This window comes from Herpailurus yagouaroundi, unplaced genomic scaffold (assembly GCF_014898765.1).
Source record: "Herpailurus yagouaroundi ecotype Mexico unplaced genomic scaffold, PumYag 214, whole genome shotgun sequence".
Taxonomy (NCBI): Eukaryota; Metazoa; Chordata; class Mammalia; order Carnivora; family Felidae; genus Herpailurus; species Herpailurus yagouaroundi.
This window is the reverse complement of record NW_024412445.1, coordinates 2,215,859-2,243,758: the sequence shown is the minus strand read 5'-3', so window position 1 is coordinate 2,243,758 and position 27,900 is coordinate 2,215,859. Positions and strand designations below refer to the sequence as shown.

The 27,900-nt window shown below is 57.8% G+C and overlaps 1 protein-coding gene across 4 annotated transcripts in view; it reads left to right on the top strand.

The window, feature by feature from the left end:
* TNS3 (tensin 3) overlaps positions 1–27,900 on the top strand; it is a 210,592-nt gene that overhangs the window by 75,840 nt on the left and 106,852 nt on the right. For 3 of the 4 annotated variants that reach the window (XM_040455025.1, XM_040455026.1, XM_040455027.1), the window contains 6 exons: positions 14,843–14,895; positions 16,875–17,046; positions 18,648–18,698; positions 20,543–20,665; positions 24,001–24,065; positions 26,504–26,587. In XM_040455025.1, coding sequence (XP_040310959.1) covers positions 14,843–14,895; positions 16,875–17,046; positions 18,648–18,698; positions 20,543–20,665; positions 24,001–24,065; positions 26,504–26,587 — 548 coding nt within the window. Of the gene's footprint in view, positions 1–7,425; positions 7,585–14,842; positions 14,896–16,874; positions 17,047–18,647; positions 18,699–20,542; positions 20,666–24,000; positions 24,066–26,503; positions 26,588–27,900 lie in introns of those variants that run through there. The other variant, XM_040455028.1, reaches the window with a different exon arrangement.

Below are 27,900 nucleotides of genomic sequence, written 5' to 3'. Positions count from 1 at the left end.
AGTGATGGGACAGTTGTATATGTTACGCACACAGCGCTGACCGTGGTAAGCATTGGTACCACCTGTCATGATACCACATTATCACAGTACCATTGACTGTATTCCCTATGCTATCCCTGTGACTTGTTCATTCCGTAACCGGAAGCCTGCGTCTCCTCTTTCTCTTCTATCTGGAGCCCATCGGTTTGTTCTCTGTATTTATGGGTCTGTTCCTGCTTTCTGTTGGTTCATTTGCTTTGCTTTTTAGATGCCACATAGTGAGTGAAGTCATACGGTATTTGTCTTCCTCTGTCTGACTTATTTCCCTTAGCGCAATGCTCTCTAGCTCGATGCACGTTGTTGCAAAGTGTCCCTCTTTTTTATGGCAGAGAAATATTCCATTGTGTGTGTACTACAGTCTCCTATATCCATTCGTCTATTGATGGACACTTGGGCTGCGTCTGTATCTTGGCTGGTGTAAGTAACACTGCAGTAAGCAAAGGGGTGCACACAGCTCTTCCAATCATTGTTTTGCTGTATCCATTGAGAGGAGCATATCCAAAATATGTGAAGAACTTAATGCAACTCATCACCGAAACACCAAATAATTTGATTAAAAAATGGGCAGGGGTCTGAACAGATATTTCGCTAAAGAAGACCTCCCGACGCCAACAGACACATGAAAAGATGTTCAACATCACTCATCATCAGGGAGATGCAGATCAAAACCACGATGAGACAGCACCTCACAGCTGTCAGCGTGGCTAAAATGAATGACTCAGGAAAGAACAGGTGTTGGCGAGGATGCGGAGAAAGGGGAGCCCTCGTACACTTCTGGTGGGAATGCAGACTGGTGCAGCCGCTCTGGACAGTCGTATGGGGGTTCCTCCGAAAATTAAAAATGGAACTACCACGTGATCCAGTAATTGCACTACTGGGTATTTACTCAAAGAAAGTGACTTCATTCATTCGGTTCTTGGAGGGCAAGACAGGGCTCAAGTCTAATCTGCAAACTGCCGTGTGGCTGTCACTATGGCTCCCGCCAAGACTCACCTGCCATTTTCTTGCTTTTTTTGTTTTGTTTTTTGAGAGAGAGAGAGAGAGAGAGAGAGAGAGAGAGCGAGCATAAGTGAGCAAGGCGCAGAGAGACAGAGAATCCCAGGAGGGGCAGAGAGAGAGGGGTGATCACCCTGAGGCAGCCACTAAGGACGCTGAAAATTTGTAAACCGTAAGGGGCTGATCACAGTGCCACTTGCGAGTGACAAATTTTGGGGCCCAAATGACATTCAGGCACAGAGGAAATTGTGCTCCTGCTGGATGCCATGTAGCTGTCGAAAACTACTTTGTAGGATGGGGCGCCTGGGTGGCGCAGTCGGTTAAGCGTCCGACTTCAGCCAGGTTAAGATCTCACGGTCCGTGAGTTCGAGCCCCGCGTCGGGCTCTGGGCTGATGGCTCAGAGCCTGGAGCCTGTTTCTGATTCTGTGTCTCCCTCTCTCTCTGCCCCTCCCCCGTTCATGCTCTGTCTCTCTCTGTCCCAAAAATAAAATAAACGTTGAAAAAAAAAAATTGAAAACTACTTTGTAGGAGAAAATTTGAGGATTATATTATATCATGTCACATCATGTACTATATTGTATCCTATCGTATATGTATTGTATATCATGTATATCATATCATATTATATGTTGTATATCCTATCACATTGTATTAATTATATCATTGCATTAATTATATCATATATTATAAACTTTCAGGTCCAGCATGTGCTGGACACATGACCTTCCTGAGTACAGAAAAGAGAGAAAAACCATTGTGGGAGGTACAGCTGGTCTAAACGGCCTCACTGGCCCATGAAGCATTCCCAGATCAAAGCCCTGTGTTTAGAGGACACCTCTGAAAATATAATAGTCACCATTTTATCATTTTTTTTTACATTTTTTTTAACGTTTATTTATTTTTGAGACAGAGAGAGACAGAGCATGAGTGGGGGAGGGGCAGAGAGAGAGGGAGACACAGAATCGGAAGCAGGCTCCGAGCTGTCAGCACAGAGCCCAATGAGGGGCTCGAACCCGCAAACCGTGAGATCATGACCTGAGCTGAAGTCGGATGCTTAACCGACCAAGCCACCCAGGCGCCCCCATTTTATCATTTTTTAAAAAAGTTTATTTACTTATTTGGAGAGAGTGAGAGCAGGGAGGGGCAGAGAGAGAGAGGCTCTCAGCACAGAGCAGGGCTTGAACTCATGAACTACGAGGTCATGACCTGAGCTGAATCAAGAGTCGGACACTCAACCAATGGAGCCACCCAGGCGCCCCGTCCATTTGACTATTTTTTAAGTGACCCCCATTTAAAAACTTACCATTTTTAAGTTGTGCTTGGCCAAGGTCCAGGTGAGTGTCACATTGTCTGCCTGTGTGGGTAGACTGGGCTTGGGCACCGACCTTGGGGATCTGAGGCTTTCACGGATGAGCCTCGTGTCCTTGGTCAGGTCGGGTTGGGTTGGTGCCGGGAACTTGACTTCCTCACAGGGACAAGAGGGAACAGCATTTCAGTGAGGAATTACGATTCCTCAAGCAAACGAAGCTTGCCCAGCAGGTCACGTTCTGTATGTGGTGTGGGTAGGTTGACCCCATTTTGTGGGTAGGTTTTGTGGGTAGGGGTTGATCCAAGGAGACTACTCTCCTGATGTGACCTGTGTTCTCTGGATTATTGGATGGTGCCACCTTCTCACTCGTCTGACTCTTAGCTGTCAGAGGAGTGATCGGAAAGGAGATCTCATTGCAAAAGCAAGCACAGGTTAGAAAAGGCAGCAGGTAGTTTTGGGCCAGCTTCCCTGTTTATGGGCTGCTGGGAGCACCCTGGGTGAATGTCCTTCCCCTTTTCGCAGACGAGGATCCCAGTGGACCGGCTCGCCCGGTTGAGCCAAGAACGTCCTGTCTGTAGAGACCAGGCTGGGTTTTGAGCCCAGCTTTACCCACCGAAGGCACTTCCCCAGGGTCACTGGGGAAACAACTGGACGCGACTGGAAGCGAGAGGCGCCCTTTTACAGTGAAGAGCCCAAAACCTTGGGGATGGTTTTTGAAATGGTAACTTGGTAAATGGCAATTTCAGGTGGTCATTTGAAGGAATTTCCCTGGAAATTAGGAAATTAGGAAGTTCCCTGAAGATTAGGAAATCTGGTATCTTCACTGGTAGGAAAGCATGAAGGGGAATGGAGTTTGAGCTTGGTTTTGGGCAGCCGTTAATTTAGGGACGTTGGATACTGTGATTTGTAAGAAATACAGATTTGGTCTTTGTCCCCATTTTCAGCACAGCGCCCCAAACCCTTGGGGTTTCTTAAGTGGAGGAGCAGATAGGTGGCTCTTACTGTGCTAAGGAGGTAAAGCACCTGAGGGTGGGGAGTGGTGGCTAGGGAGACCGCCCACATGGTTACAGGGGCGGAGCTGTCGGCCCCACCCCCTGACCTCCGGAGGAGGGGCTGCAGGGGGACCGCCCACGTGGTTATAGGGGTGGAGCTGTCTGTGCCACACCCTGACCACGGGAGCCCCACCCCCTGACCCCTGGAGGAGGGGCTGCAGGGAGACTGCCCACGAGGGGTGGAGCTTTCGGCCCCACCCCCTGACCTCGGGAGGAGGGGCTGCAGCGGGACCAACCACGTGGTTACAGGGGCGGGGCTATCCTATCCCATCACCACGGGAGGAGGGGCTGCAGGGTGACCGCCCACGGTCACAGGGGCGGGGCTATCAGCCCCACCCCTTGACCTCGGGAGGAGGGGCTGGCAGGGGACCACCCACGTGGTTACAGGGGCGGGGCTATTGGTCCTATCCCCCCCCACCTCGGGAGGAGGGGCTGCAGGGAGACCGCCCACGTGGTCACAGGGGCGGAGCCGTCGGCCCCACCCCCTGGTCTCGGGAGGAGGGGCTGCAGGTTGGATCAATCACCAATGGCTGATGATTTCATCAGTCATGCTCCTGTAATAAAACCCCCATAAAACCCAACAGACAAGGTCCCTAGAACCTCCGGGTTGGTGAGCACGTGGAGATGGGGGGACAGCGGGCCCTGGGGCGGCAGGGAGCTTGGTGCCCCTTCCCTAACCATGCCCTGGGCGGCTCTCCCTTTCCTCTGTTCCTGACTTAATGGTTTTCCAATAGACCAGGGATCTAGTGAACGATCAAACCCAGTTTTCTTTTTTTTCTCATCTTCCTGGAGAATTTCTTGTTAAAAATTTAGCAGCAACTAAATGAAAGTGGAGGAATACTGTCGTGTCAGGTGGGTCGTGGCCTGTGGGTCGTGCACTGTGGGTCCTGTGGGTGTGGTTTGCCCACGTGCACCACGGCTCTGATCCTTGGACCCCCTTCCATCCCCCTCCTCAGCCACGGGACCAGGTCCTGTGGGCACCCACCCTTCTCTCAGGTCCTCTGGGTCGCCCTGGCCCCAGTAGCCCTTGTGCTTCTTCCCCTGCTCCTGGCGTCCGTGGCGGGCCTCGGTGGTGAGATTACAACACGGATAAAGCTGATGCTATGGGCGCTTACCGCCTGCCAGGCACAGTGCTGAGCTCTCTCTCTCTGGGCAGGGTCTCATCCGACGGCTCCACGCTTAGGCATGTTCAGTGACTGGCCCCAGAGGGTAAGTGGGGAAACCGAGGCTTCCAGTGGTCACCCGATGCCATCACTGTCCTCACAGGAGGGGGACGCACGCTTGGCACCCGCTGGAGCAACTCCTATCCCCACAGCTGGTGGCACTGGGTTCCCACCCGCACCATCTGTGGTCAGGTGCGCCCCCTTTGGTGAACCTTGCTGACGCTGCCAGCAAGGGGTTCTGAAAACCTCTTCAGAACACATCTAGGACCCTGTTTGTCACCCCTTTTCAGAGACTTCTGCAGGACTTCTGACCCAGGAAATGCTCTGGCTGGGTTCAGGCACCAGAAACCCTGACCTCAGGGCCCCCTGTTGCCTCGTCCCCGTGTGGTCTGGGCCCCTCCCTGGGGCTCTTCTGGCTGTCTCCAGGGCAGTCTCCTGAAGGTCCCCTTGCCCCGTTTCTGTAGCTGGGCGGTGCTCCTGTCTCTAGGCCCATCAGTGACCATCGTCACCTATGCTCTTGCTGCTTTCCGGCACTTGTGGGACTGTCATCCAGCCCCTCTGGGGATCGCTCGGTTCGTCACGTGGGCACAGTACCAGGATCCCGAGTGGTGCAGCCCGGGAGGCCCCAGCCCGGGTGGATGGTGCATTTTATTTTATTTTATTTTATTTTATTTTTTTTAATGTTTATTTATTTTTGAGATAGAGAGAGACAGAGCATGAACGGGGGAGGGGCAGAGAGAGAGAGAGGGAGGCACAGAATCGGAAGCAGGCTCCAGGCTCTGAGCCATCAGCCCAGAGCCCGACGCGGGGCTTGAACTCGCGGACCGCGAGATCGTGACCCGAGCTGAAGTCGGACGCTTAACCGACTGAGCCACCCAGGCGCCCCTGGATGGTGCATTTTAATGGAGCGTGTTTCTGGTGCTGGCAGGGAGGACGCTCACTGGGCTGTCTTAGGCATGCATGAGGACAGATGGGGCCACAGGAAGTGGTCCACCTGCCGGTGGTCAAGGGCACCGGGATGGCCATCCCGGAAACCTGATGATTCATAAGTGACCAAAGCCGAGGCCTGCTGTGCCCTTCTCAGGGCAGGGACGGCATGTCCTGGACTCCACTGTCGGCTGTCTCTGTTCAGCAGGCTCTGTGGGCACCCTAGGCTGCCTTCCCTCAGGAACCGCTGAGGGCGGTGTGGAGGGCCTACTTCTTGGTCCACATTTGTCAGCGTCTGAGGGTCTCTGTGGCGTTATCCGGGCTGCCCTTGGTGGACCTCGGGGCCGGATGGGGACATGGCCCCGCTGGACACACCTGGAGCAGACTCGGGTCCCTGCCGCTAAAGCTTCCAACTGCAGAATGAATGACGGGACCCTCCTGCCTTTGGAAGAGCGTGGCCGGCGTGGCTCCTCGACCGTGGAGGATCACTCCGTGAGCCACTTCCCTAGCTGTTGCTGCCTCAGTTGAAAATGCTCCTGCTGGGAATTTGAGGGCATTTTTGAGAGAGCTGGATCCCTGGCTTGGCATGTCCTCTGTCACCATGCGGTAAGGGATAAATGCCTGACCCATGCCCACACTCGGCCCGTCTGGGCTGCTCCCACACCAGGAAGCTCCCCCACCGCCTCCCTGTCCCATCCCGCACTTGTACGACACGGGAGGTGGCCTAGAGCCTTCTCTCCCCTTATGGGGCCGGTGATGGTGCAGTGTGCTGATGTCCGCCATGCGCAGCCTGGGGACCGGGTGTCCCTCTGGCCTCTCCCGTCCTCACAACCAGGGTGGGACACCTCTCTTCTCAACCTGGTTCACAGAGGTGGGAGCCGGAGCTCCCAAGAGTGAGCGATGCTGTCTGTTCCCAGGTCGGCTGACCTGACAGGTGAAGGGGCAGCTGTCTGTCCCCACGCTTGCTCTCAGGAAGGCCTGCCAGCCTGCAGGAGCCAAGCCACCTGAGGCAGACCCCGGCCTGTGGGCTCCAGGCCTGCCGTGCATCTGGCTGGAAGGAGACCCGTGTGGACCTGGTGTCCCCCAGCCCTCATGCCAGGGACGGGGTCGGGAGGGGTCCAGCGGACCCACTATGCTCTCCCGTGGTCCTCTTTATAGGGAGAGATGTTCTCATTATGAGATAATGGATCAGAATAAAAGAAACGTGTGTGAGAGACGGAACGTGAGAGACGGAACGAGCACGCTTGTATCTCCCTCTGAATGTAGGGGATGAGCCTGACCGTTTGGTAATGAAATCAGGCCAATGGTTGCCAGCGTAGACCTGGCCGTGGGGTGTGTGCTCTGCTCCGGGTCCTCCTCTCCCAGCTCTGAGTGACAACTGGCCCAGTTCGATCCAGGCGCAGACAGCCTGGGTGCCTGAAAAGTCGCTGTAGTCCCACTGTCTGATGTATGTCCAGCCCCCCTCTCTCTGTTTTGGTCTCCGGGAGCCTTGGAGCCTGAGGGGCATGTGTTAGGAGAGACCCCGCTTCTTCTCTCTGGTCCGGCTACGCACTCAGACCCTGTGTTTGTGTCCACATTGTGGTTTTGTGTGCACGTAAGGGACAGAGAGAGGAGGGAGGGTACCAGGCACCTGTGGGGTGCGGGATGCAGGCCCGAGACCTGCCCACCCAGGAATGTGCAGTAAGCTGCTCTGGGGGTGGGGGTGGGGGTAGGGCTTTGGACACTGGAGACCTCTCACTGTGCCCCCATTTCCACCCCCCGACCCCCCGGAAGGCAGGTTGCCGTCAGGGACGCAGCCCCTGCCCAGTGAGCCTGTCCTGCTCCCCTGGGTCCTGCAGGGCCCGGGCTGGGCGCATGCTGCTGGTGCCCGGCGTGCAGGCATGCGTGCTGCTGCTGTGGGCTGGGCCTGCCCGCGGCTCCGGCACCGCTGCCCTTGAGACTTCCCCAGCCACGGCGGGGCAGGCACTGTCCCACCTGCTCCCTGTGAGGCCACGGGCAGGGAGAGGGCGCGGGACTCGAAGCGGTGAAGGAGCCAGGTGGTGAGAGGGGCCTGCTTTTGAAGGCGAAACCCTGGCCCCGGGGCCCCTCAGCAGCGCCGTGAGTTCTGCTCCCGGAGGGATCTGTGGGGCCGCGTGTACTTGGCAGTGGCTTTCTCCCCGGTGCCACTGCTCTGTTTGCTCACGTCCTTGCTCTGCTGCGAGGGGGCAGTAAAAGTTCCATGTAGCGCCAGGTCTGACGCTTCTCCCGCCGGCGGCTTCCTGGGCTGCCCCTTCTGGGGACCCCCTTCCTCCTTGCCCTCTGCTTTCACGGGCGCCTTCCTTCCATATGGTGCAGCCTACTTCCCGCCGAGTGCTGAGTGCTTGGTGTAGACTTGGCTCAGAGAGAACCTCCCTTGGAGCGACACCGTGCTGCTCCTAGAGGAGCTGGGGCGGGGGGGGGGGGGGGGGGAGCAGAGTGACTTTCTTTTAATTTCCTAACTCGAGCCTGCTATGTTTTTTTTGGACACTCACTGCTGCTTGTGCTTAAGTGCGGTAAGAAAGACGTTCACGCTGGGCGCTCCTGGTAATGACTTTGTTTCTGGCCTTCTTGTGGAAGGGAGAAGTGGCTGTCTGTCTGTCTGTCTGGCTTTGGGAAGGTCTCGATTCTCCCGCTGCACGGTGGTGAGAGGGTCTCTCCAGGCACTGCGGTCCATATGGGCTTTTGGGGGAGGCTGGCTTTCGGGGCCAGCCCCCGCCTGGCACCCCATACAGCGACTGGGTGCACAGCTGGTGTTGTTAGCTCTGTCCATGTGCTTCCTCACCCAATGCTGCCGACACCTCTGCTTTCCAGGTGTGGAAACTGAGTCACAGAAGGTTGAGTAAATTCTCAAGGTTGGACAGCCCGGGAAGCAGCCGGGAAGTGCTTGACTGCTGCACCCTGCCTGCTGGGCAGCGAGTGAACGAATCCGTGCCTTCGGATTTGTCCAGTGGATGTGGCTGGTTATTGGCTTTGCAAAAGGTTTTCGTTTTTTTTTTTCCCGTTTGCCTTGTGCGGTGTGCTTCCGCTGGCCTGTGGACTGTGCTTTCTTCCTGCGCGCGCGGCTGGCCTGCTCCCTGCCCCTGGCCCCGGAGCCCTGCTTCCTTGTGAATCTGGCTTCGGTTACGCAACTGTCCTTTTTGTTCCTTTTTACGGAACTGTTAGTGGCTGTGGGTTTCAGGGCCGTCTGAGCGGCTGGGAGCAGCACACAGGCCCCGCGGCCCCCTGCGGTCCACACCTGGCTGGGACCCCTGCCGCAGGGGGTCTCTGCTCATCATCCTGAAGCCCGAGAGGGTGAGGGGAGGTGGGCAGCAGGGGCACAGCCTTCGGTTTCTGAGCAGGAGCTAGGGCGAGCTCCCACCTGCGCCAGAACCCCCCACCCCCCGTTCCGGGTTCTTGCCTCGTGTCGCCTTGTGGCTGTGCAAGGGACAGTTTCTTTCCAGGTATCCCCCAGAGTCATTGATTCCCTCTGTTGTGACCTCACCAAGGCGGACACACTTCCTACCTTTCATTCTGTTGCTCTTTTAGGGACCGGGTGTTCAGGCCGCTCGGTGCATTGACTTTATCATCCTACGAATAAACATGACAGGCATTTAGGACCGAAAGGTAGAGCGGTATCCCTGTGCCTCTAACATGGCCAGATCATCCCTTGGACGTGTGGAGGTTGGTGGTGGGCTTATTCCCTCCTGTATCCCACAAACTGCGTGCTCTGCCAGCTGCTGGGGTAGGACGTGGTCCCCAGGTGGAAGGTGGGAGCCACTGCCTCTGCGGGTCTTTACCTGGGGCGGCGGAGGGGGGTGCACAGCATGGGCGAGAATTCATGTGGTGAGTTATTTCTGTGCAGTTGAGGGCTGTGCCATCATGGCACAAACAAACAGGGCCAGGGATCGGGGCCGCTTTGGTGGGGAGGGGCCATCTGAGCTGAGAGGTCTAGGATTAAAAGGAGCTAACCAGGTGAGGCTTGCCTAAGTGGGTGAAGAGCATTCCAGACCTGCAGGGCATATGCAAAGGTCCTGAGGCTGGAAGGGTGGAGTGTGCTGGGAAAACTGGAAGAGAAGGGCCATGGGGCAGGGGTGGAGAGAGGGAGGTGCCTGCCCTTGGCTCACAGAAGTGGGATGTGGGGACACGGCACCAGCATTAGCCCTACAGATGGGCTGTGAGTTCTGCTCCTCAGGCTCCCGTCCACCTGGGGTGTCCCCGCCAGCCCACCGCGTTGGGGACAGGCCCTCCTTGCTGACATGGGGGCACCATCCACCTCGTGAGTCTCATTAGGCAGGTCTTCTCCATCTTCCTGGTTTCCCAGACAACATGCAAAAATCGTAGATGCTAAGGGTGCATCGTGCTGGGCCTGCTGTGGCGCCACAGCACCCCTGCAGAGAGGCTGCTGGATGTAGGAGCCCATTTTACAGATGAGGGCCCTCATCTGCAGGAGGTTCTGCGGTTCTGGGACAGCCTGGGTGGCTACTCTGGCCAGGTGCCTGCTGGCCGTCCCCACGTGGCTGGTCACAGCCACCGGGAAGGGGCGACGTCGTCCAGCCGTGGCCTGCTGCTTACCTGCCAGGTGACGTGTGTCAGGGGCACGCTGTCTGCGTCCTCCCTCTGTTTTCCGGCTGGGTGTTAGGTGTCCTCACTGCCCTCCCTGCCCCCAAACTGGGTCCTTCTGGAAGCCCTTGGTGGGGGGGTGGGGGGTGCTCCGTGCTCTGTGGCCAGGAGTCCTTGGTATAGACTCACCCCTGTATTAGGTTTGTCCAGCGTCCCTCCTCGAAGCCATGAGCGAGTCCTCTGCTGCTGGGACGTGATTGTTGGAAATCCAACCTGTCGGTTCAGACCCAGAGTGACCTGTCTTCTGGCCTGGACGCCAGTCACTTGAGGTGGGAGAGCAGGGCCCTGTGGGTCCTACGGGACTTTGTGCATCTAACAGTCAGGTCTTCGGGGTTCTGTCTCGTGCCACGTGTGGACTGTACTTTTCGTCTGAAAAAGTAGGAGACAACGTGTGCTTGTAGTACCAGGCTCTACGCTGACGGTTCACATTTGGGTGCTGCAGGGTGTGTGAAGGGGCAGAGTTTTGGGGGTTGGCCTGGTTTGGTTCTGATGTTGCCCACGCTGACTTTGGGGTGTCCCACAGCTGCAGACCCTGCAGTACCCAGGGAGGGGGGAAGGTCCCTGCCAGCCTGCTGATCAGATCCCAGACGAGACCAGTGATCAGGCCCCACAGCTGACGGGGCTCAGGGTCCTGCTTGGAACCCCAGCTTTCCCTCCACGGGCCATCTGCTTAGAAAGGGGCTGGGTTACTAGTGGCAAAGCCTTTGTCTCACAGACATATTTGGGCCATTGTCACCCAAATTTGGGCCAGTTTTCTAGTGCTACCCACTGGTCATGGGAATGGCTCCCTATAAGACTGGGTGCTGGGGGGCGGGTCCAGTGGGACAGGGCGGGTGGGCGGGTGGGGGGGTGGGGTGGGTGGGCAGGGTCATGTAGGAGGAGCCACTGGGGGTGGGGTCCTATAGGAGGGGGCACGGGGGGCGGGGTCTTGTAGGAGGGGCTCTGGGGGGGGGTCCTGTAGGAGGGGACACTGGAGCGTGGGGTTGGGTCCTGTAGGGCCGGCGCTGCAGGATCCCTATATGGACAGCAGGTGTTTCCTGCAAGTCCTGTGTGGGCCCTAGCCCCCAGGTGAGGTGGGGACTGGAACCCCTGTTCTAGACGAGGAGGGTGGCTGAGGCCGGAGCAGGTAAAGGACCTTTCCAGGTTTGCAGGGTGCAGAGTGACAGCACAAAGGCGGTCTCACGGGGAACCGTGTCTCCTGACAAGGCCTGGACCAGTTTCTCCCAAGAAAAGCCATGCAGTCCTGCCTTTGGCCCTGGGGTAACCCACTCGGAGCGAGCACGGGCTCTGTCTGCCTCTCTTAAAAAAGACAGTTGTGTCTGCATGCAGATATCACGGGGGATCGGTGTCCCCTCCTGCAAGATGGGTTTGGGGGTTTATATCCCACAGCTACAGAGTTGCTACTTCTGAGCGCGTTTCAAACATAGAAGTAACACCAGTAGCAAAAGAAATGAGGATCGATTATTGCAAAAGTGTGTTGGGCAAGAGAGCCCCTCTGGGCGAATGCAGCGATCGAGTGGTTACCTGCTGGAGCACCCGCCTGGCTGCTGGCCAGGGTCCTGGGCTCCGGGGCTGCGTTCTCTCTGCCTTCCAAGTGCTGGACCCAAAGTGACTGCTGGCCAGGGAGGCCAGTGACTTGGTCGGGGTCCCAGGACCGCTTAGGGGCCCAGCACGTGCGCTGCCTGGCCCTCACCGGAAACAGTGCCTTTGGGGCAGCGTGGGCTTGCGCTTCCCCTGTTGCAGGTGTAACCTTTGCCACGGATTCCACCGGTGCCCCTCCCCTCCGTCTCCCACCGGGTTTCTTCCCGCTTTTAGAAGTTGTGGGCTGTGATAAGCGGGTGCCAAATAGACAGGGGTGAAGGAGGCGGGGCTGGGCAGAGGCAGGTGGGGACCAGGAGCCAGCTCGGGAATCGCCTGTGTTATCTCTGTCGCTCTGGTCAGTAACGATAAGAGTGGCTGGCGGTGTCCTCAGAAGGCTTCCCGGGAAGGTGGGTGGGCAGCGTCTTCTTGCCAAGCACTGCGAGCAAAGCGCAGCCCCGGGGGCCTGGGGTCTTCCCGCAGAGAGGTTTTCTCCCACTTCCTGTATGGGGTTAGGATGCAGGGTTCTGGTGCACAAGGGACCTTCCTCTTTGGTAGATTTCCAGGAAGCTGGTTTCTGGGTCATTCCTCAGCCGTGAAATGCTCTGTGGTGTTTGAAGGGGGGCTCGGCTTTTGAACCCCACGAGCAGATTGGTTCTTTGCTCTCCAGCACAGACGCACAGAGACTGCATACCCGAGGGTACCCTTCTGGCCAGTGACGTGTTTTGGGAAGTCTTGCCCCTTCTGTAGAGTCTCCTAGCCGCTACACAGCAGAGTGGGCACCCAAGGGGCTGCCATCTCTGTGTACCCGGGGTCCCATCACCCACACGTCATCCGCTTGGCTCCAAACGTAGCCTCTGAGGGAGGGAGTCCGGTGCGCGTGGAGTCTCAGAGGCTGGCTTCCCGAGGTGGCTTGGTCCCAGCCGCTCTGTCCTCTGCGGTGGGGGCTGGGCTCGCTCTCCCGACCTCCTTGATGCTGGCCTGGCCCCGGGGTCGGGCTCGGCAGCACGGGCCGTTGGGCCACCAGGGCCAGGGGATCGAAAGAGCCCTGGGTTTGGTGTCAGAAGTTGCTATCACATCTTCACGTGCGATTCTAGACACAACACGGTCTTTCTGGATGCTGTTTCCCAGGCTGCCTGTGGGGGTTCCCACCGGGAGCCAGGTGGCCCACCAGGTGTGGTGAGCTTTCTGACCGCAGTCCACTGTGGCCTGTCACAGGATGCTGCTGGTGGAACAGGGGGCCACGTGGTCAGAGGACCCGGACCCCGTCCCCTCAGGGAGAGGGCCAGAAACAGGGTCCCAGCCTGGCCTTGTATCTGTCCTAGGGACCCCTCCTGCCACTCTTCCCCTCCATGCACCTGTTCGGGCCACGCTTGTCTCCTCACTGTCCCCAAGATGCAGAATAGAGCTACTTCATGGTCAGTCACCAGCTGTGCTCTTCCTGGGACACATTCTCTTGAGGTGACCCCCTCACTGCAGGGACCCCCGCCCCTCCACGCTGACCTGCGGCTCTGCCCACCTCCCCGTGCACCTGAGGGGTGGGGGAGGCCTCACCACCGGGCTGGGGGGAGGGGGTGCAGGCGGTGAGCGGTGGTCCTGGCCCGTCATCCGGTTAGGTGATGTGTGGGCTGGAAAGCGTGAAGGGCCTTGCCCTCAAGGAACGTGTGCTTTCTCTACAAACTTACATGCGTGGATCTTGTCTGGTTTTCAGTCCGTGCACATTACTTCAGTCTAAACTGGCACCGTGGGGCGGCTGCAGGTGGGGCTAGGGGTAGGGGCAGGCGGCCCGGCCTTCCTATCGCTTTGTGTGTGTGTGCACGTGTGTGTTTAGCGACCCGCCTTTCACGTATGTGTCTACGCATCGTGTGTATGCACCTGTCGTGTGTCTGCCCTCGATCTGTCTGCCATCCATCCATGCCAGGGGATGCAGGTGGGGATTCCCTGGGCTGGGGGCTGGCTGGGACCCATCTGGGAAGTGCTGGGCCTCAGGGCTGCTTTGGGGAGAGTGGGCCCAGCCCCCTGACCTGGGAGCCGCTGTCCACACTGCTCAGAGTCCCAGGCACCGAGGGAGCCGGCTCAGTCCCGGACTCGTCTGTAAGGCGGGACCCGTACGAGAGGCACCCGTCTGCCAGGGACAGCCAGCGGACAGCCTCCCTGGGCACTCTGTGCTTCCTGCGCCACACGCTCCCAGCATCACTGCGCACTCCATCCGCAGAGCGGGGCCAGGACACGCGGCAGGCTCCGGGAAGGGGCCACCGAGTCCCAGGAAGGGCACTCGGGAACACCGTGCTGGGCTTACGGGCTCTCCCGCCTCTGCCATCTTCGGCAATGCCTTGCACACCTCTTTGAGCCTCGGTTTCCCCACTTTTGAAATGTGGGAGGTAATTCCTACTCACAAAGTTGCTGGGCGTGTCTCCTGAGATCGTGTCTACACAGCCTTTGTGGATCACGTTAACACACGCACACATGGAAGGATCTTGCAAATTGTAAAGTCATCACACCTGAGGCTTTTTCCCTGCAGGATGGGCTTTTTAAAAAAATGGTAGATGTTGGGGCACCTGGGTGACTCAGTGGGTTAAGTGTTCAACTCTTGATTTCAGTTCAGGTCATGATCTCAAGGTTCATGAAATCGAGCCCCACGTCAGGCTCTGTGCTGATGGTGTGGAGCCTGCTTGGGATTCTCTCTCTCTCTCTCTCTCTCTCTCTCTCTCTCTCTCTCTCCCTCTCCCTCTCCCTCTCTCTCTCCCTCTCTCTCTCTCTCTCTCTGTCTCTGTCTTTCAAAATAAATGAACAAACCTTAAAAAGCAAATAGTAGAAGCACTAGAGAATTATCAGGCTTTGTTTTGTTCGAGTCAGTCTGATGATAATGGTAGTGATCTAGTGAGCGTTGGTCAAACACCTCCTGTATACAGGGGACAGGCATTTACCGGTGCCGTGGGTGGGTTTGTCCTGCTGGGGGTTCGTGGACCATGTGGCTGGGGGTCTGCAGTCATAGGGCCCTGACGTGCTGGAGACCCTCCCTGACCGTAAGAGGCGCCAGCAGTCACCGTGTTTGACTTCCCACTTAATGACTAAATCACAGAACGGTGGCCGTCCTTCCTTCTCTGTGGGCTGGTGGCTGTGGACCGCGTGGGACTGACCTGTGCTTTGTCGTTTGCAGGCTCCGGGGGGCTCTGCACCGTCTGCTGCTGTCTGCCGTGCCGGGCCGTCGAGGTAAGCGTCCAGAACCTGGTGTCCCTGCCTCAGGCCAGATACGACAGGAAGCTTGAGTGTGGTCTTCCTCGAGTCTGTGGTCATGTTTCCAGGTGATGCGTGTCTGTGGTCGTGTTCCAAGGTGTAGAAAGCTCTTTTTTTTTAACCCCCTGGATGCACCTTCCCAGCATTGAAGCCCAGATTGTGGGAATGTGATTGTTTCCATGCACAGCCCTGGCTTCTTTGTGCAGGTGAACTTGGGGGGCGTTCCAGAGTTGAGCCCAGCAGGTGCACCAAGCTCTGTCTGCCTGAGTCCGGGCAGGGCCTGCTGGGACGGCCACGGCCAGTGCTCCATGCGGGGCAGTCTGTCAGGAGCTGTGGTTGGTGGATAAGACACGTTATTACTTTTTATATAAGTGTTTAAAAACCTGATTTATTTTATTTTGTTTTGTTTTATTTTATTTTATTTGGGGGTTGGGGAGAGGGGCAGAGGCAGAGGGAGAGAGAGAGAATCTTTTAATGTTTATTTATTTATTTATTTTTTATTTATTTATTTTGAGAGAGAGAGAGAGGGAGAGAGAGTCAGAGTGTGAGCGGCGGAGGGGCAGAGAGAGAGGGAGACATAGAATCTGAAGCAGGCTCCAGGCTCTGAGTCATCAGCACAGAGCCCGATGCAGGGCTTGAACTCATGAACTGTGAGATCATGACCTGAGCCGAAGTCAGACGCTCAAGCGACTGAGCCACCCAGGCGCCCCAGGGAGAGAGAGAGAATCTTAAGCGGGCTCCATCCTCAGTGCAGAGCCTGACATGGGGTTTGACCCAGCGACCCTGGGATCATGACCTGAGATGAAATCAAGACTCAGATGCTCAAATGACTGAGCCACCCACATGCCCCAAAACCTGATTTAATTTTTAAAAGTCATCAAAACTCTTTTGCGGCCATATGTGCATAAGGCAGAGAAAAAACATCTTGGTGATGTTTTGCATCCTGATTTGAATAAATCAACTTAAATGACTAAGTTTATGATGCTGGATCTGATGATGTTCCTTCCAGTGGGTATAATAACAACACCTTAGGTATCCTAAGAAGCGTCTGTCTTCCAGAAGGAAATACTAAAATGTTTATAAATGAGGTGGTAACAATGTCTGGGATTTCTTCACGGCGGCCGGAGTGGTGGACGAGGGGGTGTGGGCGGAAATGTGTGTTAATGTCGAAGTGAGACGGTGGGTCCATAGCGGTTGGTTAAACTTTTGTAGGTTTTTGAATTTTCCAAAATTAGGAGAGAAACACCTATAAAAGGGGCAGTCGATAAACAGGTGGCAGCCACAAAGGCTCGAAGCTCCTGGTAGCGATGGCTGTGGACCAAAACCACCTTCCTGTGACTGTCCTGTGTCCCTTTGTGGGTTTTCTGTGGGTCTTACCGCGCTGGGGTTGACCCAACACCTCATCCCCGGCCACCGTTAGCTCTGGGGGCCTGCCCTGCCATGAGGATGAGGAGGGAGGGCTCTCGGGACATGATCCCCACAGTGCCGTCCCAGCCTCAGCAGCCCTCCCCTCTGTAGGCCCCGTTGTGGTCGGTGGTCCTGCCTCCGCACCCCTGCCCTCCCACCCCCAACTCCCCAGGAGCCCGCACACAGCAGCCCTGCTGGTAGAGCCGGCCACCCCTGTGGCCGAGGGGAGGCACCTGTAGGGTGGCCACCCATACTCCTTCCCAGCTCGTCCCCTCCACGGCCCCCACACCTGTCTCCAGGTGGGGCAGGAAGACCTGAGGACCCGCCACGGGGCCTCTGCTCCCGCCGTCCTGACCCCCAGGAGTGAGGACCAGGCTCCTCCCTCCAGAGTCCGTCCCCTGGGGGTCTCCCTCTGCTGCAGGGCAGGGGCTCCTGTGATGCAAACACACTCGGAATAGACACACAGCCCCCCGGGGGGCTGCCGCCGGGGCTCCCCTGCGAGCAGCCAGTGTGGGCACCTCCGCGTCCTGACCGGCCCCCTCTCCTAGGCCCGCGGTGCTGAGCCCCGCCATGGAGGACGGCCGCGAGCTGGACCTCACCTACATCACTGAGCGCATCATCGCGGTGTCCTTCCCCGCCAGCTGCTCCGAGGAGTCCTACCTGCACAACCTGCAGGAGGTGACGCGCATGCTGAGATCCAAACACGGGGACAACTACTTGGTGAGTGGGGGGACACCGCACGGGGGGGGTGCGGGGAGGGGGCACTGAGCGCGGGGAGAGTAGGAGAGGGGACACTGAGTGCAGGGATGGTGTGGGGGAACACTGGGCGCTGTGACTGGGAAGACACTGAGTTTCCTGAAATGTGAAGAAACCACTGAGAGTCTTGGGGTGGCCACTGAGCCTGTGGGGTGGCTGTGGTCCCTCACTCTGTGCCTGGCTTCATGGAGATGCCCCGGGGCTCCCTCCCACTGGGGCTTTTGTTCCACGTGCCACCTGCTGTGGCATGAGGTCACGAGTGTCCCCGGGGAAGTGCAGCTGTCCCCTGCCCACGGCCACTGCCCCTGAACACGTGGTGGGCAGCTGTCCTGGTGCGCTGGGCGCTCAGCATCAGGAGGGGGCCGCCAGCCCCTGTGGGGTCGGCGTCCCTGCATACGGCTAAGCCTCTCCCTGCTGCCGACAGCCGGGAACGCGTGTGACGTTGTGGAGGGGGAGAGTCCCCGCTTGGGGGTAAGCGCGGCCAGCGTCTCCCGCATCCCCTGGCTTGCCCTGTGTGTTCGCGCCGTGGCAGCCCCAGGGGAGCGGCCCCGTGTGATCTTGGGTTAAATTACAACCCCTGACGCCTCCGCTGCACCTGCCCCGACGCTGTTCTTATCTCCATCCAAGCAGCTAATCTTCGCTCTAAAGGACAAGGCCGTTATTGTGCCCTTATCGGTCTCAGATGACTAATCGGCCGCCTGCTGCCTGCGAACGAGGCAGGGCGAGCGGAGGTGACCCCGCGTCGCTTCCCACAGGCTGTGCCGGCCCGGAGCTGAGTGGTCAGGGTCGGGCTGGAGCTGCGCCGTCCTGGCTCCTGGGTCCCTCGGATGCCAGTCCTTGGCGTGATGACCTGGCTGCGGACAGGGGAAAGCCTGTCCTAGCCGAGAGCGTCACACTCTTGTCCCATCACACTGTCCCATCACACACACAGGGAAAGCCTGTCCCAGGGGCTTCCTTTCTCCCCAAGGCCCTGCAGGAACTGTCTGCCCCGTCCTGATTCCTGGCCCAGGGGTCAGCGCACGGCTGGTCCCCTGCAGGTGTCCTCTGAGACCCGGGAGGGCCCTGGGCCCCGGACACGCGGCTGTAGGGCCAGAGCCTACCCCTGGCCCCCACCAACAGTGAGGGCAGCAGTCCCTGCCTTGTTTTGGGACAAGGACCCTTAGGACCCTTTGGAAATGTCTGAAGAAAGACCCGTGTGCGTGTCTGGTACAGATCTGAGTTAAGAATCCTGGGTGGGCTCATCTCTTCCCCGTCTACACCTGCATCCTCTGATGGACGTGCAGCCAGTATAACTAACTGAACCCGCAGGCCATTGAGCGAGGCTGCCCAGGGTGACGGGTCTTATCAGGCAGGAGGGCTCTTGGCTCTGAGGAAAGTGGGTGGCGAACCGCACCAGCTGGACAGGCCCCTGCGCTCAGCTGTCCTCCGTTCCTACGTATGATTCCACCTTTTATCATCTTCGGTACCTCGAAGGCAGGCGGCGGGTGAACGTGAAAACCAGCGGTTTCCTCTTTGACCTCCGAGGATGCTGAGTTGTCTGACGGCTTGTTCCTTCCCCTTCACAGGTGTTAAACCTTTCCGAAAAGAGGTACGACCTCACGAAGCTTAACCCAAAGGTACGGACCTTCACCCTTTATATTCTGAGTTTTGTTTAATCAAACGTGCACGATGCGTATCTGCTGGTGCAGAAGCTGTTCCCGGCAAGCCTTTGTGGGATGTGACGTCATTAGGGGAATCAGGAACTGCCCTTATCTGGGGGTTATTTTTAAATCAGCTGCTTTAGGGGCGCCTGCTTGGCTCAGTCGGTTAAGTGTCCGACTTCGGCTCAGGTCATGATCTCACAGTCCGTGGGTTCAAGCCCTGCGTCAGGCTCCGCACTGACAGCTCAGAGCCTGGAGCCCGCTTGGGATTCTGTGTCTCCCTCTCTCTCTGCCCCTCCCCTGCTCATACTCTGTCTCTCTCTGTCCCAAAAATAAATAAAAACATTAAAAAAAATTTTTTTTAAATAAATCAGCTGCTTTAGTCTGAAAGAAGTACACATTTGCCGGAAGTTGCAGAAATATACAGAGAGAGCCCACTTGTCCCGGCCCCTGTCTTCCCCCGGACGGAACTAATGATAAGTAATAAAATGTCGATGCCAGAAGTCGACGTTGGCGTGATCCGCAGGCTGCGTTCAGCCTTTCCTGGGTTTACACACGTGTGTGCACAAGCGTGTGTGCACACGCGTGTGGCGTCTCCTCTGCCAGGATCTCCCACCTGCCACCTGTTTCGTTCTCCCTGCGTTATTCTTAGTTGTCAAGATTTAGGGGAAATTTTTGAAATTGCTCACGTGTGTAAGTGATGGCGTAAACAGCATACGTGATCCACGCGTGGGAACGTTCTGCAGCCACTGGGATAAGACAGTAGCGTCTCCGCTATGTGGACAAAAACCTCAGGGCGTCACCTAAATGCTACAGCTGTTCCCCCGAGTGGCGGAAGGGGGTATGTGATATTTTTCAGCTTGCCGGCATTTCTCTGAAATTTTCCATCGTTTCATGTTACTTCTGTTACTCCTAGGGAAGGGAGCCCGGCCTTCCCTTCCCCTTCAAGAAAGGAAAAGGAAAATAGAAAGTGTTTTGCGTCGCGGGGCAGGGGCGGGTGCTGGTGTTGGTGTCAGGCGATGAGGACCTTCTCTGTTCCGGCTCCAGATTGAAGCCGGGGCTCAAGGCACTTCCTCCTTCGTGGGCCCGCTTCTGTCCTTTGAGGACCGTGTTTCTCCCAAGTGCACCCAGCGGGCCTCTCTCTGAGATGTTATCTGCACGCTGCGTGGGGAAAGGCTCCCTGAATTTCCCCAAGCTGCGATTTTCGTCTGCCCGGAGGGATTTTTGGCAGTGGCTCCGGCCAAGAACTCCAGTTTCAGATCTGACCGGGCCTTGGCTCTCCCCACGAGCCCTGCCCCATTAGCGGCTCTGAAAGTCCTTTCTAGAATTGCCGTCCCAGCTGCAAAAAGCAGAGTAGTTGTCTCACGGGGGCAACATAATCCCTCACGTTTTTCTTTCCAGTGAAGGAGCCTGGCCACAATTTCCAGCAGGTTTTATTTATTTTAATTTTTTAAAATAAGTTTTATCGTGATTATTTTTTATTTTAGAGAGGGCGTGCACGCGTGTGTGCACGAGGTGGGGAGGGGCAGAAGGTGGGGGGGGGGGGAGAGAGAATCAATCCCAAGCAGGCTCCACACTGTCAGCACAGAGCCTGACGTGGGGCTTGAACTCACAACCCTAGGATCATGATCTGAGCCGAAATCAAGAGTCAGATGCTCAACCGACTGGGCCACCCCAGGGCCTTCCCAGCAGGTTTTAGAAGAGGAACACGGCCCAGTGTTCCTTGCTGTTAGATGAAATATAGATAGAAGGGCCGTGGTGGGGTGCCTGGTGCCACCAGAGCCCCCAAGAGGACCCCCGGGGCCCGTGTCTCGTTGCAGATTCTGGACGTGGGCTGGCCCGAGCTACATGCGCCACCCCTGGACCAGGTGTGCACCGTCTGCAAGGCGCAGGAGTCCTGGCTGAACAGTGACCCCCAGCACGTGGTTGTCATCCACTGCAGGGTGAGTGCCACCTCGCACCTGGGGTGGAGGGCAGGGTGGGGGAGGCCGGGGGCGGGGCCGGGGGCCCGGAGACCGCCCGTCACACCCATGGCGCTGTCCATCGGCCTCTGTGGTCACGTTCGCGCACTTGTCCTTAAAAATGAAGAGCCATCATTCCCCCCTCCCAGAGTTTGGCTCCAGAGTTTGTGGGACTTGGGTTGCTGAACACGTAGCTGAACATTTTGAAACGAATGAAGGGCAGGAATGATAGCGAACCATTTTATCTTCCCGCCATTTTAAAAGAAAGAAAGCCCTTTAAAATTTTTTTTTATTGTTTATTTTTGAGAGAGAGAGAGAGAGAGAGAGACAGACAGACAGAGCATGAACAGGGGAGGGGCAGAGAGAGAGGGAGACCTGAAGAATCTGAAGCAGACTCCAGGCTCCAAGCTGTCAGCACAGAGTCCAACGCGGGGCTCGAACCCACGAACCGTGAGGTCATGACCTGAGCTGAAGTTGGACACTTACCTGACTGAGCCCCCAGGCGCCCCAAGAAAGCCCTTTGAGAAGGAAAAGGGTGCTGTTAGGATGGACAGCAGTGGGCTGGAGGTGTCGTCTGACTCCTGCTGTAATGTACCCACCCCCAAACTGCGGGCAGGATGCTGTTGCAAACGTGGTCGTCTCCCGGCCGGCAGCTGGATGGGGACCGGACGTGGCCACCCCCTTGCAGGCTGGCGGGTGCTGGCCGTGGGGGCACTGTCCGGGCTGCGCCTGGCCTCCGACCACCTGAGATCTTTTCTCTTCTCTGGTTTTGCACGGCCTCCCTGCATTCCCTGGTTCTTGGATCTGGCTGGCGTGGAGTGCAGCCAGACGGAGAGCGGATTTCCCGAGCGGGGAAGCCCGTGGCCCGTACCCTCCATGCGGGAGGTGCTTTGGGAAAGGATGGTGCGGCGGGTGGGCATTGGTCCCAGAGGGAAAGGGTCTGCTCCCCATTTTGTCCCTTATACACCGTGTTCTGTGACCGTCAGAGCATCTTGAAAGCGTTGACATTTCCTTCTTGGGATGTCTCCTTTTCAGATCTCTTCATGTTCCAAAGCTGCACGAAAATCCATTGTGTTATTGAGTTTAGTTTCAGAGAACCTCCCCCTCGGGCTTTCTGTACAGTCTCCCCCCAGGGTACAAAGACCCCCTGTTCTGGGGGCAGTGGGACACCTCCCGGCCCCCCTCATGGAGCGCGGTGGCTCCCAGCTTGGAGGAAAGCCTGTCAGGTGCACACGAACGGGGACGACGTTTCTTTCTCTGCTTTTCTTGCTTTTTCTCATTTCTAACTTGATTTTCCTTCTCCATCAAACAGCCAGCCAGGCCCCCCCACTAGTTTTCTTACAAAACTAAGCTAAGTGGAGCTTTTCAGGATTGCATTAGATGGAAGGACCTTCTCTCCGAATTTGCGTCTTGCTGCAAACTTCCAAAGAAGATAGGCTTTTTAAATTTTTAACCAATTCTTGTTAATTAAAACAAACGGGTCTTCGTTAGCCGTGGCCTGGTGACTTTGGTGGAGCGACGGTGATGCCCCTGTGGCTCATAGGCCCCCAGGCCGGGCCCCCGGAGGATCCTGGCACACTAGACCTTGAGAGTTCTGGAAAACCTTGCACCGTTCTGGGGGCGTGGAAGCCATTCCCGAGGCGTTCTAGAAAACGTGCTGTGAGAGAGAAGCCCCCTCTGAGTGTGAACTTTAGATGTCGGCGTTAACAGAAGTTCACCTTGATCGTAGCAGGGGTGACATCGGGGACTTGGCCAAAACCTGCGAGCTCAGCAGAGTGTGTGTTTCCTTCTGCACGTGCTGGGAATGTGGGCAGAGCTGGGGCGCTTGGCCTGGGGGGTGGGGGGCAGACACAGGTCAGCCCTGCAACGGCCCCACTCTCCCGTCTGCTGCGAAGGGTAGGGGTTGTGCGGTTTTGCCCCTAGTCTCCTTCACTGCCCACCCACCACTAGCTTCTGACTGAGCAGACGGTTCTTCTAGAAGTTTCCATGCCCACAGCATCTGGTTTTGAGTCTGTACAAAGGACTCACCTTCAGCAACTTGTGCAGTCAGTGATTCTGACAACTGTAGAGGACAGACAGCTGGTGGAGTTGAACCTTTCGGAGTCTCGTGCAAGCACCACAGAGACCATGAGTGACCGAGCGCGGTGGCCGTGAATGTCCCATGAGTGCCCCACCGGGCCGAGGGGCTGTTTGCTAGCAGTGGGTTTGTGCCAGTAAATGGCGTGTGTCTGTGCACCTGACTTGCATGGGCAGAGAGCTGCCCGCTCCTGGGTGACATTCCCACGCGGTGTGGGTCCTCAGAGCTGTGACCGGATCTGCTTGGCCATTTCTTCTCGAGGACCGACGTGGGGGCCTGCGTGCTGGTGCCCCTGCCATTTTGGCTTCATGCGCCTCTACGTCCGAGTTGGCTGACTTTTCATGAAAAACCCAGACTGAATATTTTGGGCTTTTGCGGGTGCGGGGTGACCGTAACTGCTCACACCTGCCGTTGACGGTGGAAATACCCCTCATGCACCTAAGCAGACGGGCATGGCCGGGGTCAAACAGTGACAGCTGACCTTTAGGTGACTGTCACGTGTCACAGATGTCATAGTTTTGCTGCTTCTTCAACTGTTCAGAAACATAGCCCTGGGCTTGCAGGTTGTGTGGACACAGGTAGTGGGCAGAAGGGGCTGGTGGAGTGTGGTTTGCTGACTGCTGGGCTGGATTGTGGCAGTATGTTCCAGAAGGCGGCAGGCGGCCTGTCACAGCTGTGGTGTTGCCACACACCCAGTCCTGTGGGTCCCGTTGGCCCGTGGTTCCAGCTGGCTGCCGCGTCTGGACTGTGTGTGTCTGTGGTCACGGACTGAGCCCCTGCATTCTTGGGCCACGGTCCCTGAGTGTAACCAGGCAGGGCTGGGTAAGCGGTGGCAGGGGTGAGGTGCTGCCAGCACGCTGGCATCTGCCCTCCGGGCTTTCCAGGCTGCATGTGCGGCCCTCATAACCTTGGCCTGTGGGGCGGGGCTTCAGCTCACTTGCAGGCGAGTCTACACCCGTTGCGTGCCTCCCCCCGCACATGCTGCTGGTCCCCAGTGGGAGATGGCGAGCTGACCGGCCACCTCCGTGCAGATCTGCCCCATGCCCCAGGTGGCACCTGCCGTGGGCACCCGGTGTGCACGCTGCCTGCCCGCTGGATGCTGCCATCTCCAGATCGGGGACCAGCGGAGGCTGACGGTGGCTACCTGCCCCCCACAAAGCGGGCTCTTTGTCATCTGCGAGCGTTCCGTCTCTGCGGTGTGAGTCCAGAGAAACTGAGCCCCTCTTTTTGTCTCCTGCAGGGCGGAAAGGGACGCATCGGCGTGGTGATATCGTCGTACATGCACTTCACCAACGTGTCGGCCAGGTACGAGGGGCGTCCGAGCTGCCCTGGGCGTCAGAAGCTCCGGGACGGGGTGGGAGGCTCGGCCGGCCCTCGGGGCAGGGAAAGCGCCCCGCTAGTGGTTGGCGCTGCTGAGAAGGACGTGCAGGTGTCTGATTGACCCTGACGTCGCCTTGAGGCAGCTGGTGAGCGCTCCCTCGTTCTGTGACAAAAACAGCAGGGACGGATGTCACCTGTCTTAAGAGCGAGAGCTGTGTAGCCTCCCTGGATACCTTGTACCTTGTCAAGACGAGTGGCTATGGCGGTTTGCGTGTCCTTGGCGTCTGGAATGTACTTTGCAAGTTGGTCTTTTCTCCCTCAATCCTCCTGAGTAACCCAGGGGGTGAACCAGTCACCGCTCACGCTTTACCGATGGGGAAACCAAGGCTCGGGGAGCTGTCTCCGGTCCCCTCTGGTCCCCGGGGGCCGGAAGAGCCACCACGGGACCCTTGGCCGGGACGTCGGGCGCAGGAGGCTGGCGGGAACCTCCTGGTGCGAACCACTCACGCCGCAACCCAGCCCAGAGTGTCGTTCCCTGTGGGTTTGCGTCCACACGTACCCTCCCGTGAAGCGGGAGCTGCCCCAGTTATGAGGACACGTGCCCTGTTCATAGCGGCCCACGGATCCTGGCCTCGCCAGCTCCAAGGAGTGAAATTTGACTTCCCAAATGTTTTCTCTGGACGTGGACCAGGGAGCTTGGGGCTGCCGGCGGGGGGGGAACCCAGCCCCCCCTGCAAACCGGATCGCCCCTCACTGATAGTCAGCGTCTGGGCGTGTGCCAGACCCCGAGGCTCCTGCTCACTTGGGACTCCCTCCGCCAAGCCACAACGTGTGACACAGACCACGTGCAGCCCGCACAGCGTCGCCCCCTGTTTCTGCCGCAGCCACGTGGCTGTGCCTGCAACCCGGGCTCCATGGGCGGGAGCTCACCTGGCAGGTCAGGGGGCACAGAGCCCAGCGGCTTCGAGCCCTAGAGCACCCGCAACACCCCTCCTCGATCCTCCATTTTTCTCCATAGTCGGGGCCCATCTCTGCCACAGAGTCGAGCCATTTTCATGAACCTCAGAGCCGTGGGGAATGGTGGCTGAGCCTCGTGGGGTTTTGTGGCCGTTCAGTGCATCGTGGCATGTAACATCCAGTACCAGTACTCGGGTATTTGCCGCTGTTAATGCTGTTGGCAGCCGCACGAGTAATGGTGTTAAGTACTTCTCGCTAAAATGGAGCGACACCTGCCTTTCTGTTTTCTTAAAAAATTTTTTTAATGTTTATTTGTTTGAGAGGGAGAGAGAGGCAGAATCCAAAGCAGGCTGACCTGAGCCGAAGTTGGACGCTTAACTGACTGAGCCACCCAGGCACCCCTGGAGCATGCGTTTTTAAGAGCTCTGTCGTGAAACCGTGCTCCAGATCAGATCCGAAACTGGAAATCAAACAGTAGGGAGGATGCTCGTGTGTCGGCTCCCTGAAGACGAGCAATCACAGAGACCGTCCCTGGGAACGCTCCTGATGCTAATAGTGACGTTAATACTGAACACGCACAGGCCCAGATGCGTTATCAGTGTCCCACGTTTAGTGGGACACGAGAGCTCCGGGGAAAGGAGTGCTTACAGGCGAATGGGTGGATATGTAACCGTACTTTCCAGCTTGAAAACATAAGTCCTCGACATGGTAAATATTCAGAGCTTGAGGGCATCTTCCGTACGGGACCACCCCATCAGTCCAGCTTTAAGACAAACGCAGGCGGTGAGATACCCATTTTCTGGAGGTGCACGTACACGCGCTAAGGGGAGGGCTCACCCGTAGATCACATTTCCAAGGAAGCTTTTTGCTGCGACCTCTTGTACCCACGTTCCACGATTTATCTGAGTCAGATCAGGCAGGCCCGTGAAATGCCCCGTTACGGGGTCTCCTGGATCCTGCTGCGTGCGCTGGTGGGCATTGTAGAGCTGAGGTCAGCGTGGGATTGTTGGTGAGCAGCATTCCCTGTGGTGGCCACCTCGGAACCATGATGGCGCAGCCTTCTGACCCCCCCCCCCCGGCCGGCGGACGGTCGGAACCCCCCCTGCGGGTCCCACACTGCTCTCCGGGGGCTTGCTGGGTGTTGCTGACCGTAGAGCTCTGACTGTGCCCCAAACCCCGGTGATCCGGAGACTCTTGCAGGGCCCATGGAAGCCACCCGCTGTTTGGGACAGAGCTCCAGACCCGCAGTCCTGGCTTCCATGGTGGCCCGAACATACTCCCAGGATTGGGGTCCAAGAGGAGATGCTAATGCTAGGCTGGGGTGCACGCATGCAGGTGCGGCAGAGGTGGGGCTCCCGTGGGGGCCGGTCACTCAGGACAGCCATACCACCTGTCCCGTGTCACCCCGCCACCTGTGACTCCACGGGGTCAACACTGTGTCTCTGTCCGTCTTTCTCCTTCCCCAGCGCCGACCAGGCCCTGGATAGATTTGCGATGAAGAAGTTCTATGATGATAAAGTTTCGGATTTAATGCAGCCGTCCCAGAAACGGTACGTACGTGTCCCCACGCCTGAGTGAACAGGTGGGTGAGATTTCATATTTCAGAAGGTGGGGACAGAAGAGGCGCCTCCCCTGACGAGGCAAGAATGGGAGGGGAGGGCTGGTGGGTGCCCAGTGGCAGAGATGAGCCACTGTGTGTGGGTGGGAGGGGAGCCCCCGGCCCCGGCTGGCTCTGAGAGGGGGACCCAGGCGTCCTTCTGCACGCTCGGCGCAGGGGTGGATTTGTGCTCTGATGGCGGAACTGGTTTCTATCTGCCGGGTCGGGTCGGTGAACTGTGCCTGTAATCTGCTGGCGGGTGGAGGTCCTGGGCCGTGCAGGCCACGTGGTCTCTGTCACGGCTGTCCTCACGGGAGAGCGGCACAGGCATTCAGAAATGAGCGAATGTGGCTCTGTGGCAGGTTTGTGGTTGGCCCCGACCCCTGTGCTAGACGCTCAGCTCCTGAGCCCGGGGCGTCTTCCATCATGCTAGCCTCCCCGGCCCGCCCATCACCCTCTCTCTGGAGCCCCCGGGATGCTCGGTGTGCGGGGTCGGAAGGGCCCTGGGGGAGCTGACTCTCTCGCCATGTGTCCCCAGGGGAGTGCACGCCGCCCTCCGCGCCCAGCTGAAGAAGGCGGATGGGGTCAGGGTGTGCGCAGCGGGTCAGGGTCCAGCGAGAGGGGTCCTGGGCGGCCTCCTCCCGGCCCCACGTGTTGCCGACAGTGACACAGAGCCGGGCACACAGTCTCTGCGCTTCTATTTTAAGGCTGACAGCAGGGGATTTGCCAAGGATGGCCGAGGCAGTTGCCAGGATGGCTTTCTGTCTCCTGCACCTGCTTCCCCAGCCTCCGAGGGAATCCTTGGGGCGGCTCACAGGCGTGTTTCGGTTCCATCCGGGAGAGGGATTTCAAGGACCACCAAAGGCACTGCCTCCTTTTTTCCTGGGTGTTTCCCGTGTCCAGGTCCGTGTGTGTTCAGACCCGGCTGTGTGGGCGGTGTGGGACCCTGAGTCTGAACCCACTCTGAGCCACACACCCCACAAGGGAGTGTGAGTCGCTTGCAAGAAACCCAGCGTTTCATTAGTATTACAGGTACACCAAGCCCCTCGTTCTGTTTTGAACCCTGACATGGCGTTTCCCTGTTGAGCCCTTTCCAGGGTGGCAGCAGATGTTCCCGTGTGGGTGTGACTTAAACTAGGAGGGAGCCCCCTGGATGTTCTGCTCCCGCCAGGGAAGGGGGGTTCCCATTTCTCCCCTGCCCCTCCCCCTGTCCTCCTCTCCCCTCTCCTGTCCTTCTGCTCCTCCTCTCTTCCTCCTCCTCCTCTT